We start from the raw sequence: 15,173 nt of genomic DNA, 5'->3' as shown, positions 1-15,173 counted from the left end.
AATAACCACAAATGACCTTAGCCACGCCAATATTATACATGGAATGTCAGAACGAGAATATCATAAAGCTGAAAATAAAAATTGCTCTTTGTTTGGGCCCTTCCCCAGAGTTTCTCAAATTTGGAATTGAAGGGTCATTAGCGTTTACAGAAGTGTCTTCTGTGTGCACGTGGTCGTGGTGTAGAGGCCTCTTCCCCACGTGGGGTCACAGTTAGGCCTCTTGAGACCATTTCAGCAACCCCCCAGCTCTGTGTCCTCAAACCCCTCCGCTGCAACATGCATACACGTAACAGCAAGAGCTTGGCACCTAACGGGCAGTTGTCTTCTCACTTCTTCACTTACGAGGGCCACTTATTGTTCCGAGGCAGACAGGGTGTCTGTATAAACTGCTGTGGAAAGGGAGGTGGTCAGGGGTGGATGCCGCGGTTCAGCATCCAGCAGGTGAATCCAGAGCTCACAGGAGGCCCTGGATGGGGCCCAGACATCCCTGCACTTGGCCATGGACCCCACCATGGTGTACCCCACAACCTAGGAGAAGACCTGGGAGCCCAGGTGAAAACCGAATTTGTGCCTTTGAGCTGAGTGGAGCCGAGCCCCCGCCCCACCTGGTGGAAGGTCCCCAGCAGGGCAAGAACAAGGCGAGTACAGGTGTGTTTCCTTCAAGAGCCCACGTGTGGCTTACTGCATCCTAAGAGTCGTGCAGCAGCAGGGACCAGCGAGAGCCGATGAAGAAAGGCCACCTGCTGGGGGAGACTAGCACCCCCAAACTGCCGCTCCCTGGCGACAGGTTTCAGGACATCCTGATCCCCAGCAGGGTCGAAGCGGTTCAGAGTGAAATCAGATCCTTTCCCCAGAGCAGGATGGAGTGGGCAGATCCTGTCCTCCGAGGAAGCCCTTCCTGTTCCTTCCCTTGTTTGTTTTGGAACGCAAAGGTATTTATTTACTTAACAAATGTTCATGCCCTGTTTGTGCCAGGCACAGCTTTCAAGCCCTGTACAGACCACAGGTCATCCGGTCCTCGTGTTTGGGCACCCTGATGTACCAGTGGCAGCGCTGAGGTCACGCAGCAGACCCTGCGTGGCTTGGGCCGGCGCTCTCCTGCCTGCAGAGTGTCAGAGAATACATGACAGCCCTCACCCCTGGCTGCGGCGCGGTCTCTGGCCAGTGCCTCCCACCACCCCTTGCATCCTGGCCCCGAAGGTCCCAGAGGGCCTGCGCAGTGCTTCTGTCTGAACAGACACCACAGGAAGTAGAGGAGGGAGCTGTGAGGTCAGGCAGAGGGAATAGCAAGAGCAAAGGCCCTGAGACAGAGTGTCTCTGCTTGTTGGATGAGGAAGGAAGCCGTGGGGCTGGAGGGTGCAGGGCTGAGACATCACTGTGAGGATTGCAGCTTTGAGTAAGATGGGCACTACCGGAAGCCTTCATCTCCCAGACAGCAGAGTCCTTAGAATTCCTGGAACTAACAGAAGAAGGCGAGACCATCTCCCTCTGGACCCCACTGTTTTATCTGCAGCCATAGACCAGGTCTGGGAGACCAGATAGGCCTGTGGTGGAGGTTAAGGAGAGAAGGTCTCTCCTGCCTGCTTCCCGGCCATCCTGGCAAGGCTTGGTTTCCAAGTGCCCCTCCAGCCCTGCCAGGGGGCTTGGGGAACATTTTCTTCCTGCTCCTCTAAGACATTCAGCCAGGTACCTCCTGAAGGAGGACTTTCCTCCCAGACCTGTCTACGTGGGGCGTGAGCTTCTTGGAGAAAGAACAGCAGGCGTGCTGGAGATGCGTGATGGTGCTCAATTATTAACCACACTTGGTTCTGTTGGAAAGTCATTCCGTGCTATTGGCACCCCGCGATGGGGGAAAGCATCTGGGAATGCACTGCCAGGGGAATGAGCCGTGTGGGGAGTCAGGAGGAAATGAGCAGCAGATGAGGCTGCAGAGCGTTGGAGAATACGTGACGGTGTCAACTCCCAAGTGAAAGGCAGAGATGAGCACCTTCCGTAGAGACACACTCTTCACTGTAAGGCAGCCATACCCTCAGGGGGAAAGGGATGTGTCCAAAGGGTCTTTCACTGTCAGAAATGTCAAGAAAAAGCCTACTGTGAAACATTTAAACAGCCTCAGGTTAGGCAAATAGCCAGCAAAAGAAAACAAAATTACTAACGATTCCAGAACATCAGTGGTTCTATCACTTTTTGAAATATCACTGGACATATATTGGGCAGAATAATACTAAGTTGGACCATTTCTTGAGGTCTTGCTCTGAGTCAGGGGCTGCTCAACTCTTTCCAGAATCAATCCTTTAACTGCCCAGTCACCTGGGAAGAAGGTATAAGGGCAACCTCCTGCACAGATGGAGAAACTGAGGCACGGAATGTCAGTTCGCTCAGATCCCAGAGCTGGACTTGGGGGTCCCCGCCTGTGTGCTTCTCGCCCACGAGGAATTTTCTCTCCTAGTTACTCTTTTCTATTTAGTGTGTTGTCGAACATTTACTGACAATTCAGAGAAAAAATGTTTCTGGAAATCACCAGCACAGCAGTATCTACTGAGGGCACAAGAAAATTGCGTTAGATGGATGGATTCACTTTGCTGCTTGTCGTTGTCGAAATGATTTTCTTGTAATCTATCTTTTTGCAGAGTCACGCTCGTTGGCCACCTTCAATGCATTCACAATTCTCACTTTTTCTCCTCGCCACCTCCCTCATGCCCTTGGCCCTTTCTTTCTCCCCCTCCCTCTAACCTCAGAAACCCCACTTAGTGTATTATTAGTGTCCCCAGTTTTATTGCTCTGTGATCGTCTAGCCTTGGTCCTGTCCTCTGACCTCCTTCCCGTCACATCACTCATCAGACGCCGTTCTGCTGTAAATGTTTCATCTATTGTTGAAACTTTTCAGAGGCCCTTTTAGAGTGACATCTGTTTTCCTTCAAGCAGTTCTCAGCCTTTTTCCCTGCCCCCACACCCTTGAGGCGTACAGCCCCTTCCTCAAAAGAGTTTTACTTCCGGAGGGGACCTAGCTGTCACCTCCCCTTTTCTTACAGGTAAAGGAAGGGCCCGGGGGAGTTTCATACATCCGTATTTTGTTTCGTGCAATCCTGTTTGTCTACACATGGCCTGGAAGGGGGAGAGATTGAGTAATGACAAAAGGCAAACATGAAAGTAAAAAATGGCAGCTCCTGTTTCAGTGTCAAAAGCTGAATGGGGGCCTCCCCTGGTGGCGCAGGCGGTTGAGTGCCGCGCTGTGAAGCCGTCCGCAGCCTCTGCAGCGCTGGTTCGATCCCAGCCGGCCTGCGAGGGGCCCATGTGTCGCTCCCGCTGCTCCCCTCAGCAGTGTGTTTCAGTCAGGCTGCCTGTTCTGTTTCCCACTCTGTCTCCAGTGAATCTCTCACCCTCCCGCACATCTGTCCTGTACCCCAGTTCTTGTATAAAATAAATAAATAAATCTTTTTTTAAAAAAGCTAAATGGGCCATTAAAGGTGAGATCAAAATGTCCCCTGGGTTGGTGTTTGGGGATCTGCTGATCTATGGGATTTTAGGAAGCCCTTGGGCAAGAGGTTGAGACCCATTTTTAACTTCTGAATGTGCCAAGGTGATTAAAATATTAGGAGCCCCTGAGGTCAACAAAACTGCTTCCAAGTTGAAGAAAAGCATGGACGGTGTGGCCATTATTCCCCACGGCCAGGCCAGAGGAGCTACCTTGGCTCCAAGGCCAGTATCGCCAGCCCAGGGCCACCCACAGCTGTGTCATTGCTGTTCCCTCCCACCCCGGAAGCTGAGGGTTGTGTAAGGTCAGCTCAGGGTCACTGAGCCCAGAAGCCAGGCTGGCCTCAGGCAGCTGAGTGTGCACAAGGGAGTGTGGGAGTGGTGAGGTGAGCTCGTGGCAGCTGGCAGGAACAGCCAGTGGCCCTCGTGACAAGTGTCCTGTGCCAGCTGGACCTGGCCAAAGCCCACAGGCTGCGGAAGTGAGGCCGAGACCCCAGGGGGTGGCCATGAGGAATTCTGACAAAGCACATGTCCAGGGTCAGAAGAAGTGGGCTTGGGGGGGAGGTGGGCCCTGGAGGCCTGGGGTTAAGTCTCAGTGCTGTTACCTGCTAGGGGCTTGAGTTCAATCCGCAGCCAGGGAGCTAGCCCCCATGTGGCGCAGCAGACCTCTCCTGTCTCTCCCACTGCTCCCCTCAGCAGTGTGTTTCAGTCAGTCTGCCTGTTCTGCTCCCCACTCTGTCTCTGGTGAATCCTCTCACACGCCCACCTCTGGTCTACACCCCAGTTCTAATAAGAAAAAAAAGGCATGGGTGTCTGGAGCTGGTGACAATACCTGGCTGTTTGTGTTGGCAGTGGGGGAAGCGGGCACAGGATGGCCACGGCAGCTTTCCAGGCCTGTGTGAGATCATCCCGCGTGTGGGCTCTGTTCCCTTGCTGCCCTGGGGCAAGATCGGACTGGCTGGCCAGGACCAGCAGCCCCCCAAAAGCCTGATGGAACCCCCAGGACAGGCCACTCTTGCGGAAGGGCCCCTGGTCCCAGTTACCAGCAGAAGCAGCATCAGCCCCTCGTTCCACCGACCCCCCGTGCTCCGCAGTGTTACCCAACAGCACGTTTTTTTCATCATTTGCCAACAATGCCGCATGCGCTCCCCTACGGCATTCCAGGCTCCTGTGCCTTGAACATCCCACAGCCTGGTGGCTCATTTGGATAAATTCCTAAGAGGAGCAGAAGGGTGGGGTGGGGGGAGTGATCCCAGTCACGTTCAGGGCTACGGAGTATTTTTAGGTGGATTCTAAGTATTCATCTGTCTGTAATGTAAATGGAGGAACATTTTAAATTTCTGCCAATTGTTACACATTTGGAGTTGCTTAATCTTAAAAAGGCAGCTCCAGGGAACTTGGAGCTGGTGTCCTTCTGCACGGCACAGAGTTTGGGTGGCAGGGGACAGACCTTGGGGAACAGGGCACAGGCCTCGGGTGGCAGGGGACAGACCTCAGGCGGTAGGGGTCAGACCTCAGGCAGCAGGAGAGAGACCTCTGGCGGCAGGGAGCAGACCTCGGGCGGCAGGGGACAGACCTCGGGCGGCAGGGGACAGACCTCGGGCAGCAGGCCACAGACCTCGGGCGGCAGGGCACCGACCTCAGGTGGCAGAGGACAGACCTCAGGGGGCAGGGGACAGACCTCAGGCGTCAGGGCTCAGACCTGAGGCGGCAGGGCACAGGCCTCGGGCAGCAAGGGAACATACCTCGGGTGGCAGGGGACAGACCTCAGGCAGCAGGGGACAGACCTCAGACTATTTGCCCAAGACGCTGTACCTTCTCTTTATCCTTCAGAAGGAGGTGCCATCCCCATGAGCCCCTGAAATAAATCAGATAGAGAATGTTAGATCAAGGCGTCATTCATACCCCACCCCATGCTGTTGACAGATGTGGGGAGACTGAGGCCTGGAGAAGTTAGGAGCCTTGGCTGAGGCCTCACAGCTGCTGTGTGAGCCCAGGGCTTCTGGTTTACACCCTCCGTACTTCTTCCATAGTAAAGAGTTTCAGGGCTGAGGCGCAGAGCATTTTGGAAAACAGCAGACATACCAAGATCTGAGTTTACGTGACAGATAAATCAGTGGCATGGGCACTTAAAGTATGAAAGAATCCCTTGTTCTGGGCCTCCCTGGTGGCACAAGGGGTTAAGTCTCAGCACTGTGAAGCTGTCCGCAGCCTCTGCAGCACGAGTTGATCCCCAGCCAGGGAGCTACCCACATGGCGCAGCAGACCTCTCCTGTCTCGCCCGCTGCTCCTCTCCGCAGTGTATTTCGTCAGTCTGCCTGTTCTGCTCCCCACTCTGTCTCTGGTGAATCCTCTCACCCCCACCCCCGCACCTCTGGCCTGTACCCCAGCTCTTGTATGCATAAATAAATCTTATAAAAAATAAAAAAGAATCCCTTGTTCTGCAGAGTTCACTTGCCTTTAGAAAAAACCTTGAGGTTTCACCATCTAAAGAGCCGACTTTGATTGGATTTGATATTTGTCCTCTCTCCTTAAATTACTAAGTTTAATTCAAATCATGAAGTTAAATTTTCTTCTTATAGCCAACTCACATCCACTGGCTATACCAGGAACTGAACCTACTTCTTTTTACACCAAACAGAAGGAAAGTTTTTGAAAAACCCCAGGGAAAGCACTAAGCCCACCTTTTTGTAAGAGCTTCAAGCCAGAAACTTAAAATATTCCCCAACTGGCATTTAATTCAATTAGAGCCTTGTTTTTCCTTATTTGACTATCTTTTCTGAATTTCATACATTGTGCTAGTGGGCTGGGCTCTGTGGTTGCAAAACCTGGTTTAGGGAACTCTTAACAGGCAAGGGCTCTGGGGGCCCCCCTGGGGCTGAGCCCCGAGAGTGCCCGGCTTGCGGGTTGTCTCCTGGAGACACACACCACCAAACCCACAACCCTGTCTTGACAGGATCTTCCCAGAGTCCCTCCGATGGCTGATGGCGACCCAGCAGTTTGAGCCAGCCAAGAAGCTGATCCTGTACTTCACGAAGAAGAACTGCATGAGTCCGGAGAGTGACATCAAAGGCATCCTGCCAGGTGGGTACCTGTCCCTTCCACCCAGAAGCGCCACCTGGCCTGAGCCAGCATCCACGGAGCTGGCCTAGAGCCTTGGGGGGAGTGGGGTCTAGACTGGGGACGTGAGTGCACTGGAATCACGCCACCTCCTCAGTGTGGACCGATGATCCGATGTGCCCTGGGGTCCACACAGCCTGTCCACAATTGAGGCCTGAACCTAAACAAGCCTCATGGCCCAGAAAGATTCGGGGGAGCACAAACCCCATGTCTGGTTGCCTGCTGAAGTCCTTCTTGGGGTGCAGCTAGCCTTGGCCACCCCTTCTTTGCCCAGCACAGCTTCAGAGAGCCCTCTCGCCTCTTCCTGCTGCAGTGTATTGTTGGATAACTGGTGGGAAAGTGATGTGTGTGGGGGTTCAGGCCTCTATAATTTGTGGGTGTCAGGAGTAGTAGTACAAGCTAAGGGGCTCTGAGGCTGGTGACCCAGAAGTATCACTAGGAGTTTGTGAAAATCCAGACTCCTGGGCCCCTCCTGGAGGCACCTACAGGTTCTGACCGGGTTGATTTGGGGCCAGCCCTGAGAGCTTGCATCTGTAACAAGCCTGGAGGGCATTGCTGACCTGCCACAGGCAACCCAGGGGCCAGGGCAGGCGGGCCCTGGGCCCTCGGTCCAAAGTCCCCAGGCAGCCTCTTTAGGCCATGTGGAGGGCTGTGTGAAGCGCATTCCCCCAGGGTCTGGAACTCTGCCTGACAGACAGGTTCTAGCCCCCTGCACCTGCCGGGAGCCTTTCTAGAACAGAAAAGAAAACGGACAAAGCCTTGCTCTCATGGGCTGGCGGGCAGGCGGGAAGGCTGTGTGTGTGTGATGAAGACCTCAGGAAGCATAATGTAAGAAGACTCTGCAGGGTAGTGGAGGGGGCCCCTGGTGCCCACGTGACAGGGAACGGGTGTGCCCTGCGGGCCTGCATCCAGCACAGGCCAGAGACATGCAGGAAACTGAAACAGGAACTGCCTGCTGCGAGCTACCCCAGCAGACTCTCATGGGCTCCTGCCTCGGGGGATCTGGGGTTCGTGTCTGTGGGAGCTCAGAGCCTGTTGCTGGGCCGGCACCCCTGCCAGCAGGGCCACCTGTGCACCTTCGCTAGGGCAGAGTCCAGGCAGCCAGAGTGGCCAGAGTGGCGGGCGCTGTGCAAGGGGGCATCACCGTCCCTCTGTGCCCAGTGGGGGTGACAACAAGTGAGACCTAGTGCATGTATGTCCATCCCTGTGATTTGCAAATGGTCACCTGTATTTAACAGGTAATCCTCAGCGCTTTCCACGTGTTAATAGCTTCATGACGGTCTGGTGAGAGAGGTGCTAGAATTATCTCCATTTGCAGACCAGGAAGCAGAGGCCTAGAGAGGCTAAGTGGCTTGATGAGGGTCACACAGCTAGTGAGGACCTGACCTGGGACTCGAGCCCAGCAGTCGGGGGAGCTCAGGGAGAGACGCTGCGGCTGGGTGGGGAGTGCAGCATGTTGGAGGCACTGGCCCTCTGGGCCCTGCTTCTCACCTGGGACTCTCCAGCCTTGTCCCCGACTTCTCCAGGGCCCCTACACTGGCAGGCTGATGCTCGTAAGTCTTACCAGATAATTTGCTCCTGGCATTTCCCTAATTAAATCACCATACTCCACTTCTTTCGAAGTAAAATATTTCTGAGAAAGAAAGTTTTCGCAATCCAAATTATACTGATTCATTTCCTTCCTATTTTTGGAAAGTGGTATTATATCTTTCCTTCCCCATTCTTTGCTCATGAGCTTCTCTGCTGTTTATGTCTCTTCTGGTGCCCCAGGAGGAGGTTGGGGGAGAGGTCACGACCTTGGGTGACTTTACCCAGAGATCCCTGTATCTCCAAAATAGGCACAGAACAGAGCTCACAGGAGCCTCTGGGTCCCCGGCCCATGCCAAATGCATGAAGACCCCACATGGCAGGAGGGGAACAGTACTGTCCCGGGAACAGATGGGAAACTGAGGCACAGAGCAGCTCTCGCAGGGATGTAAAGAAAATGATGAAAACTGTCGCCTGCCAGCTCTGTTGGACCCGTTGCTGCACCCCAGCGTGAAACAGGGTGTCCCCGCCACACTGTGTCCTCCAGCTGTGACCTCAGAGAGGGACTGAACTTCCAGGGAGCAGGGACGGGGCTGCAGGGGGCACAGGAGCTGCCTGGGCTGTCAGAACCCAGTGGCCCTCCTGGGGCTTTGGTGTGGCATTTGTTGGAAATCCCAGAGCACCGGAGGGTCTGGGGGGAGAGATTGGGGGGCGATTCTGACAGCTGCATCCCACAGCTCATGGCTCATGAGCTCCCTGCCCTGTTACACCTGGCACTCCACGAGCAGGGTCCAGAGAAGGTGCCTGCAAGTGCTGCCCCAGAACCAGCGCTCAGGAAGGGACCCCCCCCCATTCAGCTCCCCTGGGGTGTCCTGCAAGTCATGCCAGCATCTCACCCAGAGCTGGTGGCGTCCAGGCCCAGGCTGACAGGCTGGTGGGTTCTCTATCGATTTGGGCAGACGGATAAAGGAGCGTCCTGGAGCCCTAGGTGGCTTTTTCAGGCTTTAATGCCTTTGCTGTGGGGCAAGCCCACAGTCTGCAAGGCCAGGAGGCCTGGGGAGCCAGGAGGCTGGTGGGGGCCTCCCAGCCCCTGGCGAATCTTTACTCTTTCTCTCTGGGCTCCCTCAGGCCCCCTCCGTATAGCCGTTCCTCCATAACCATCCTTCCTGTCTCTGCATGAGCCGCCCTTGTAGCTTTGCCTCCAGGCTCAGGGCGCCCACTCACACTGCCCACATGCACCCCAGGTGTCCACCCTCAGGCATGCGCTCCCCAGCCCAGCTGCCAAGCTCCTCTGCACTCAAGGCCATAGGCGATGGCCTCAGAAGCCAGAGGCGTAAAAGCCTGAGCAATTCACTTACCCTACAGTGACCAAGTGACCAAGCCCCCCGGCCCCCCAGCCCGGCCCTTTCAGAATCATCCTCAGGCCTTCAGACCTCGGGCTCGAGAGTAACACTGGAGAAAATCTCCCGGTCGCGTTGCAGTTGTGACAACTCCTTTAACATCTGTTTCATAGGCAAGCATGGATTCGGAGGCCGCCGTGGGCCACATGACCAAAAAACCCTTTAAGCTTCTGTAACATCTCTCATAGACACGTTTCCTCCTGGGGCCGCGGGTGGGCAGGCAGGGGTGGCTGCTCTAGGTGATTCCTAGTAACATGCACAGCGATAGATCAGTGTTGGTCACCGTGGTACTTCCATGCTCTTTTGTTGGTTTTTGACCATGGGAAAGGATGTGTAGTGCCAGGAAGGGACGGAGCAGGAGCAGATCCCTCGGTGGCTTTCTCAGGTTGTATTGAGCTTTTGCCAAGTACACAGCAGGCAGGGGTGCGGGGGTGGGGGGAGGCTGGCAGGCCTCCCAGCCCCCTGCAAATCTTCCCTCTTTCTGGGCTCTCGGGCGTTCTCTCATTCCGTTGCTCTTTCTCTTTCTCGTTCTCTGCTCTGTTCTATGCTGCCTGCTGTTCTGCTCTCTTCTCCTGGTTCTGCTGGCATCCCCAGGACGCCGCTCTTATAAGCCCAGGTGTGCCCACCTATGCATGCCTACACCCCACGCCAGGTGCCCGCCATCAGGCATGCATGCAGGACCGCAGGGATCCATCATTAATCCTAATGGCGGGAGGGTGGAAAAAACTGATACTTTTTCACTTACCCTACACTCCACCCCCTCAGGGTTTCCCGCCATACAACCTATATACAAGTTATATACAAGTTTCTCTCGGTGAATTATGAACACTGCAGCCATGACCTACAAAAGTAAACAGAATACAAATGAATATAGCAATGAAACAAAAGACAACAGAACACACATAAGTCCAGGCAGGGCACCAACCTAGTGGCAAAAGACAAAGTTATTGGCACCAGCAGATGAGCCACCACTTCTGCTGCCGAAGGCACAGCTCATGCGAGGGGGGAACCACTCAGGCATCTGCTGTCACACGCCAGGAACCGTCAGGCTTCCTGGCCTTCTCCGGCTGTGGTCTCGGCCACAAGCCACACACCGCATCCACCCCCAGGATGCACTCACTCCTGGATTGGGGATTCTGTACTCTTTGGGGGTAATCACCCAATCCTCAGGGTTTCTGTCTGCGGTCGCTCCAACACTGGGCTGTCATAGCCGCCAGTGTGACACGCAGACCCCTGCACTCATTGCACAAGCACATGGGTCGGGGATCCGTGGATACAAGCTCCACATGCGGCCTCTCTTGGGTCCCCTCTTCGGCTGTGGGCTCCACCACAAGCCACGTCGCCCAAGGACGGGCTCCTCAGCTCCTCACCCTCACTCAACCGTGAGCAGGGCATCACCCACAGGTGATTTTAAGAGACTCACTGGCCTTCTTGAGCTTACTTAGTGCATAACAGCTGTTCAGGGCTTCCCAATCGCAGCACCAGCTTTTGCCATTCTAAGTTGGCTTTTCGATACATCTCCTCTGCCTGGCTGCAGACAACTTGGCGAGGGCTTCCTCCCTCAGCCTCTTGGGCGCTTGTCACGCCCGCCCCTTCCTCTCCTCTGGCCATTGCCTCTCTGGGCTGTGGCCCTAGGAGTGCCGGGCAGTGCGCGGGCTGCCTTTGGCCACCGAGGCCCAAATTCCCATGCCTTGATTTTCATCCCCTGGGCTGTACAAACAACACCATCCTCCCCCAGAGTCCCCAAAACATAACCTCAACCTGCCAAGGTTCCTCCACCTTCTGGCGGGATTGTCGGTCCAAGTCCATCGGCCTCTCCCTTGCATCAGTACTGGGTGAGCTCCGAATCGTGGCCCTTTCTTCCCCAATGATTCTGCTGCCTCAGGGGTGGTGGGCCGGTCCTCCAGGGCTGTCTCCTCCTCCACTCGAGGTCTCGTCCTGCAGCTCCCTGACCTTGTCCCCCTCCCGTGCTCCTGCAGCGTCTTCAGCTCTTCCCACAGCTCCCGGACTCTGGTCACCACCTGTGCTGCCATGGCACGTCCAGCGCTGTCCCAGGCTCACAGTGTGCCCCTCCTCGGTCCCTCCTGAGGCCTTCAGAGGCTCCATACCCGTCTGCATGGAATCATCCTGCTGACTTACACCAACTGTAGTGGCAGGATGGGCACAGAGCAGGATCCCTGTGACCCGAGCAGACGGGTAAAGGAGGGTCCTGGAGCCCTCGGTGGCTTTTTCAGGCCTTTATTGAGCTTTTACCAGGTACACAGCGGGCTGTGGGGCCTGCCAGCCTTCCGGCCCCCAGCGAGTCTTCACTCCTCCTGGGCATTCTGGCGTTCTCTCGGGGTCTCTGCTCCTCTGCCGGCTCTGCTCTCGTTCTGCTGCTGGGTTCTTCTATTACTGCTGGCGTCCCCGTGACGCCGCATTATAAGCCAGTCTCAGCCCAGGTGCACTCACCTACGCATGCCACACCCAACCCCAGGTGCCCACCATCAGGCATGCGTGTAGGACCACAGGGATCCATCACTAATGCTAATGGCGGGACAGCAGAAAAGTCTGATACTTTTTCACTTGCCCTACAGGATGCTACCAATCAAATCAGCCTGGCTTTGCAGAGGGGGAAATACAGGTCAGGAAGGCTTGGATGCCAAGAGGGGCAGAGAATAGACTGAAAGTGCCCACCAGACACTTGGGCATAGACCTCTGTATGGGAAGAAATTTCTGGAAACTCAGGTACCCCTTAGACAGGGAAAAAGGGTTTCCTTCTCCTTTCTCTGCCCCAAATGGTGACACTGACACTCCCCCCATATTTTTTTAATAGACTCTCCCAAACCCTATGGTTCAAACTCTTACTAATGAGGTTTGTGACTTCCTGCCATGGCAGAAGAGGAAGCAAAGAAGAGAGTCCACCTTGGGACACCCAGGGGTGGCCCTAACAAGCAAAAAGGGCTATTCCTGGCCCCCAGGCCATCATCTCCATCCGAGCACCAAGGACTCCCTCAGAAGAGTGAGGTTTTCCACCCCCACCTCTGTTTAAATTGTCAGTGAGCTTATTTTGCAACAATTTAAGTTTACAGAAAAGTTGCAAGGATAGTACTGAATTTCTGATTATTCAGGCTCCCCATGGTTAAAACCAGGGCCCACCCATCACCCTGAAACCTGCATCTGGTACACGGCTAATACCCCGTCTCCTCAGCCTCTGCCTAGATTCACCTGTCTGCCTGCTGGTGACCTCTGTCCCCGCTGGCTCCCCGGGGCAGCAGCCAGCCCTCTGCCTCCCCATCCCTGCCGCCCTGTGACAGCTTCTCAGCTTTTCCTCGCATCCCTGGCCTTGAGGTGCACTGGCCTCCACCTGGTCTGTCAGGTCTGCTCTTTGTAGCTCCAGTAAGGAATGACCCCCAGGACAGACCTGACTGGGAGAGCAGAATGGGGCCAGGACACTGATTTCTGTGCACAGACCGTTTGGAGGTCCTGCGGCCAGGTGCTGACTTGGTCTGCCCTGTGAAATGGCCAGGCCCAGGGCCTCAGTGAGCCCCTTGCCCAGTTAGCCTGGCAGTGGGACTGTTACAGGCCAGGGAGAGGGGCGCCCCAAAACCCTCAAATCTGCCTATTCTAAATAGGTTCTGCCATCTGCCTCATCAAGACAAAACATACAGACCTTTAATGGAAAGAAAGTTTAAGACAATTAGTGTATAATATAGAGAAGACAAAGAATATAGTTTCCAAATCAAGCACCCAAATTTACCCGTCCCCTCGTGGGTGAATGTCCACCCAAATGGAATTGTCCCAGAGCAAGGCCCCAAAGCCTGCTACAAGTCTAAGGCACCTTCCAGCGGGGACCCACAGAAAAGGGTCAGAAACAGTCAGACAAGTCTGGGAGGAAAAAAAGCAAAATCAAAACCAAGATAAAAGCTGCCACGGGTCTCTCACCCTTGTCTGTTTCACCCAGTTCAGGACCAAGAATTAAGTGCAGCTTCTTCACATGTCTCTGCTCCACGAGCCTCCTCCAGGTCTCCTTCTGGCTCCATCCTGCTTCCTTCCTTCCTCAGTCTCCTCTCCAGCCTCTTCTCCACCCTGCTCAGCTCCACCCTCCCTTGGGTGGGGCAGGGAACCTGGAACCTCCCCCTTTCCTGGGGACCACCCTGTACAGAACCACAAGAGCCTGTTCCATTGGCCTTCTGAGCTGGTTGAGCCTCAGGGAAACTCTTTCTTGTAACTGTGGTTGGCTCACTTTGGCCAAAACCTGGTTTGTCCAGCTCCTAAAGGCTTCAGACCACTAGCTGATCCACACCTGCAGGTGGTGTGCATGTGTGCGTGTGTGTGCACACATGCCATGTGCACAGTCATTTCTCTTGCGGAAAAGTGGGTTCTCTGGGGACAGTCCAGAAGCGGGTGTGTCTGAGCCAGGGGTGCAGCCCAGAGAGACTCTTTAAGGAAAAGAACCACTTGTCTGTGTTTGTCCAGCATCAGGCCGAGCGGACGCGCCACACTCAGCCTTGCCCATGTGTCCCACTGGGTCCCAGTCTCAGGAAATGCTCCTGGAGGGAGAAGAGTATAGCGGGGTCCCTCGGCTCTGCCCAGGTCCCACGGGGAAATCCGAGCTGCCAAGTTGGAGTCTCTGGAAACGCATTTTCTAATCTCAAAGCCAACTCCTGGCCCTGGCTTAACAGAAAAGACAAGACAAAAATGTCCCTTTTCCTGACAAGCGCCGACCCCCGGGGTCTTGCTGAGGCTGGGGCTCCCTTCCTCTGCAGAGCTGGAGAAGGAGCTGTCGCGCAGGCCCAAGAAGGTGTGCATCGTGAAGGTGGTGGGGACCCGGAACCTGTGGAAGAACATCGTGGTCCTGTGTGTGAACTCGTGAGTCCCGGAACTCAGGGTGGGGACGAGGGTCACGGCGGAGGCCACGGGACTGGCTTCCAGCGGAGCAGGAGGGCGGAAGGCTTCCCTGGGACCTCAGCGCACCAGGAAGGAGCGTCCCCAGGGGCCCGGCGTCTAGGCGCTCCACCAGCGCTAATTATAAAACCACCGCCCGGGGACCCGGCTGTGCTGAGCGTCCCAGGGGAGAAGCACGTGTCCTGCCAGGATGCGTCCTCCTGGGGCAGGGCGGCTGCACTGGACCTGATGCATCCTCCAGGTCTGCACAAGCACTTAGGGATCCCAAAGCCCTTGAGGGGGGGCACTTGGGAGAAAGGGATTTTCAGGGCTAGAGGAGAACTCGTGGCTCTGGGATGGATGCTGAGCGCCAGCCTGAGGCAGGAGCTCACGGCAGGTGGCGTCCCTCCAAGTCCAGTCCAAAAGGGCCCACTGAAGCCCTGGCGCCTCCTCAGCCTCCTGGGCACACAGACACACCCTGCCCTTGCCGGCGTGCGCGCCTGCCTGCAGTGACAGGGACACGCGTTTCCCGCAGGCTCAGGTGAGCCCGTGGGGCAGTGGGAGAGCTGTCCGGGCTGAGGGGAGGAAACAGGTAAATGAAAATGGAAACCAAGTCTCTGAGTCCACATCTTTATTGGGCCTGATTGCCCCCTGGCTATCTCGGGGGGTGTGGGTTGTTCTAGGCATGGAACCCCAAGTTGCCAGACCCCTGAATGTTGAGGAAGAGGTGGAGACTTGGGTCGCGGTGTGACCTGGTGTCACCGGGCCGCCTGGTAGCCCCGAGCA

At 55.5% G+C, this 15,173-nt stretch overlaps 1 protein-coding gene across 2 annotated transcripts in view; it reads left to right on the top strand.

Annotated features, from left to right (window-relative positions):
- SLC22A23 (solute carrier family 22 member 23) overlaps positions 1-15,173 on the top strand; it is a gene marked incomplete at its 5' end in the record, with an annotated part of 145,609 nt that overhangs the window by 118,924 nt on the left and 11,512 nt on the right. For both annotated transcript variants that reach the window (XM_084228920.1, XM_084228919.1), the window contains 2 exons: positions 6,431-6,558; positions 14,270-14,372. In XM_084228920.1, coding sequence (XP_084085046.1) covers positions 6,431-6,558; positions 14,270-14,372 — 231 coding nt within the window. The remainder of the gene's footprint in view (positions 1-6,430; positions 6,559-14,269; positions 14,373-15,173) is intronic.

This window comes from Talpa europaea (assembly GCF_964194135.1).
Source record: "Talpa europaea genome assembly, chromosome: 2".
NCBI lineage: Eukaryota > Metazoa > Chordata > Mammalia > Eulipotyphla > Talpidae > Talpa > Talpa europaea.
The sequence above is the reverse complement of the archived record's forward strand: the minus strand, read 5'-3'. Positions and strand labels throughout refer to the sequence as shown.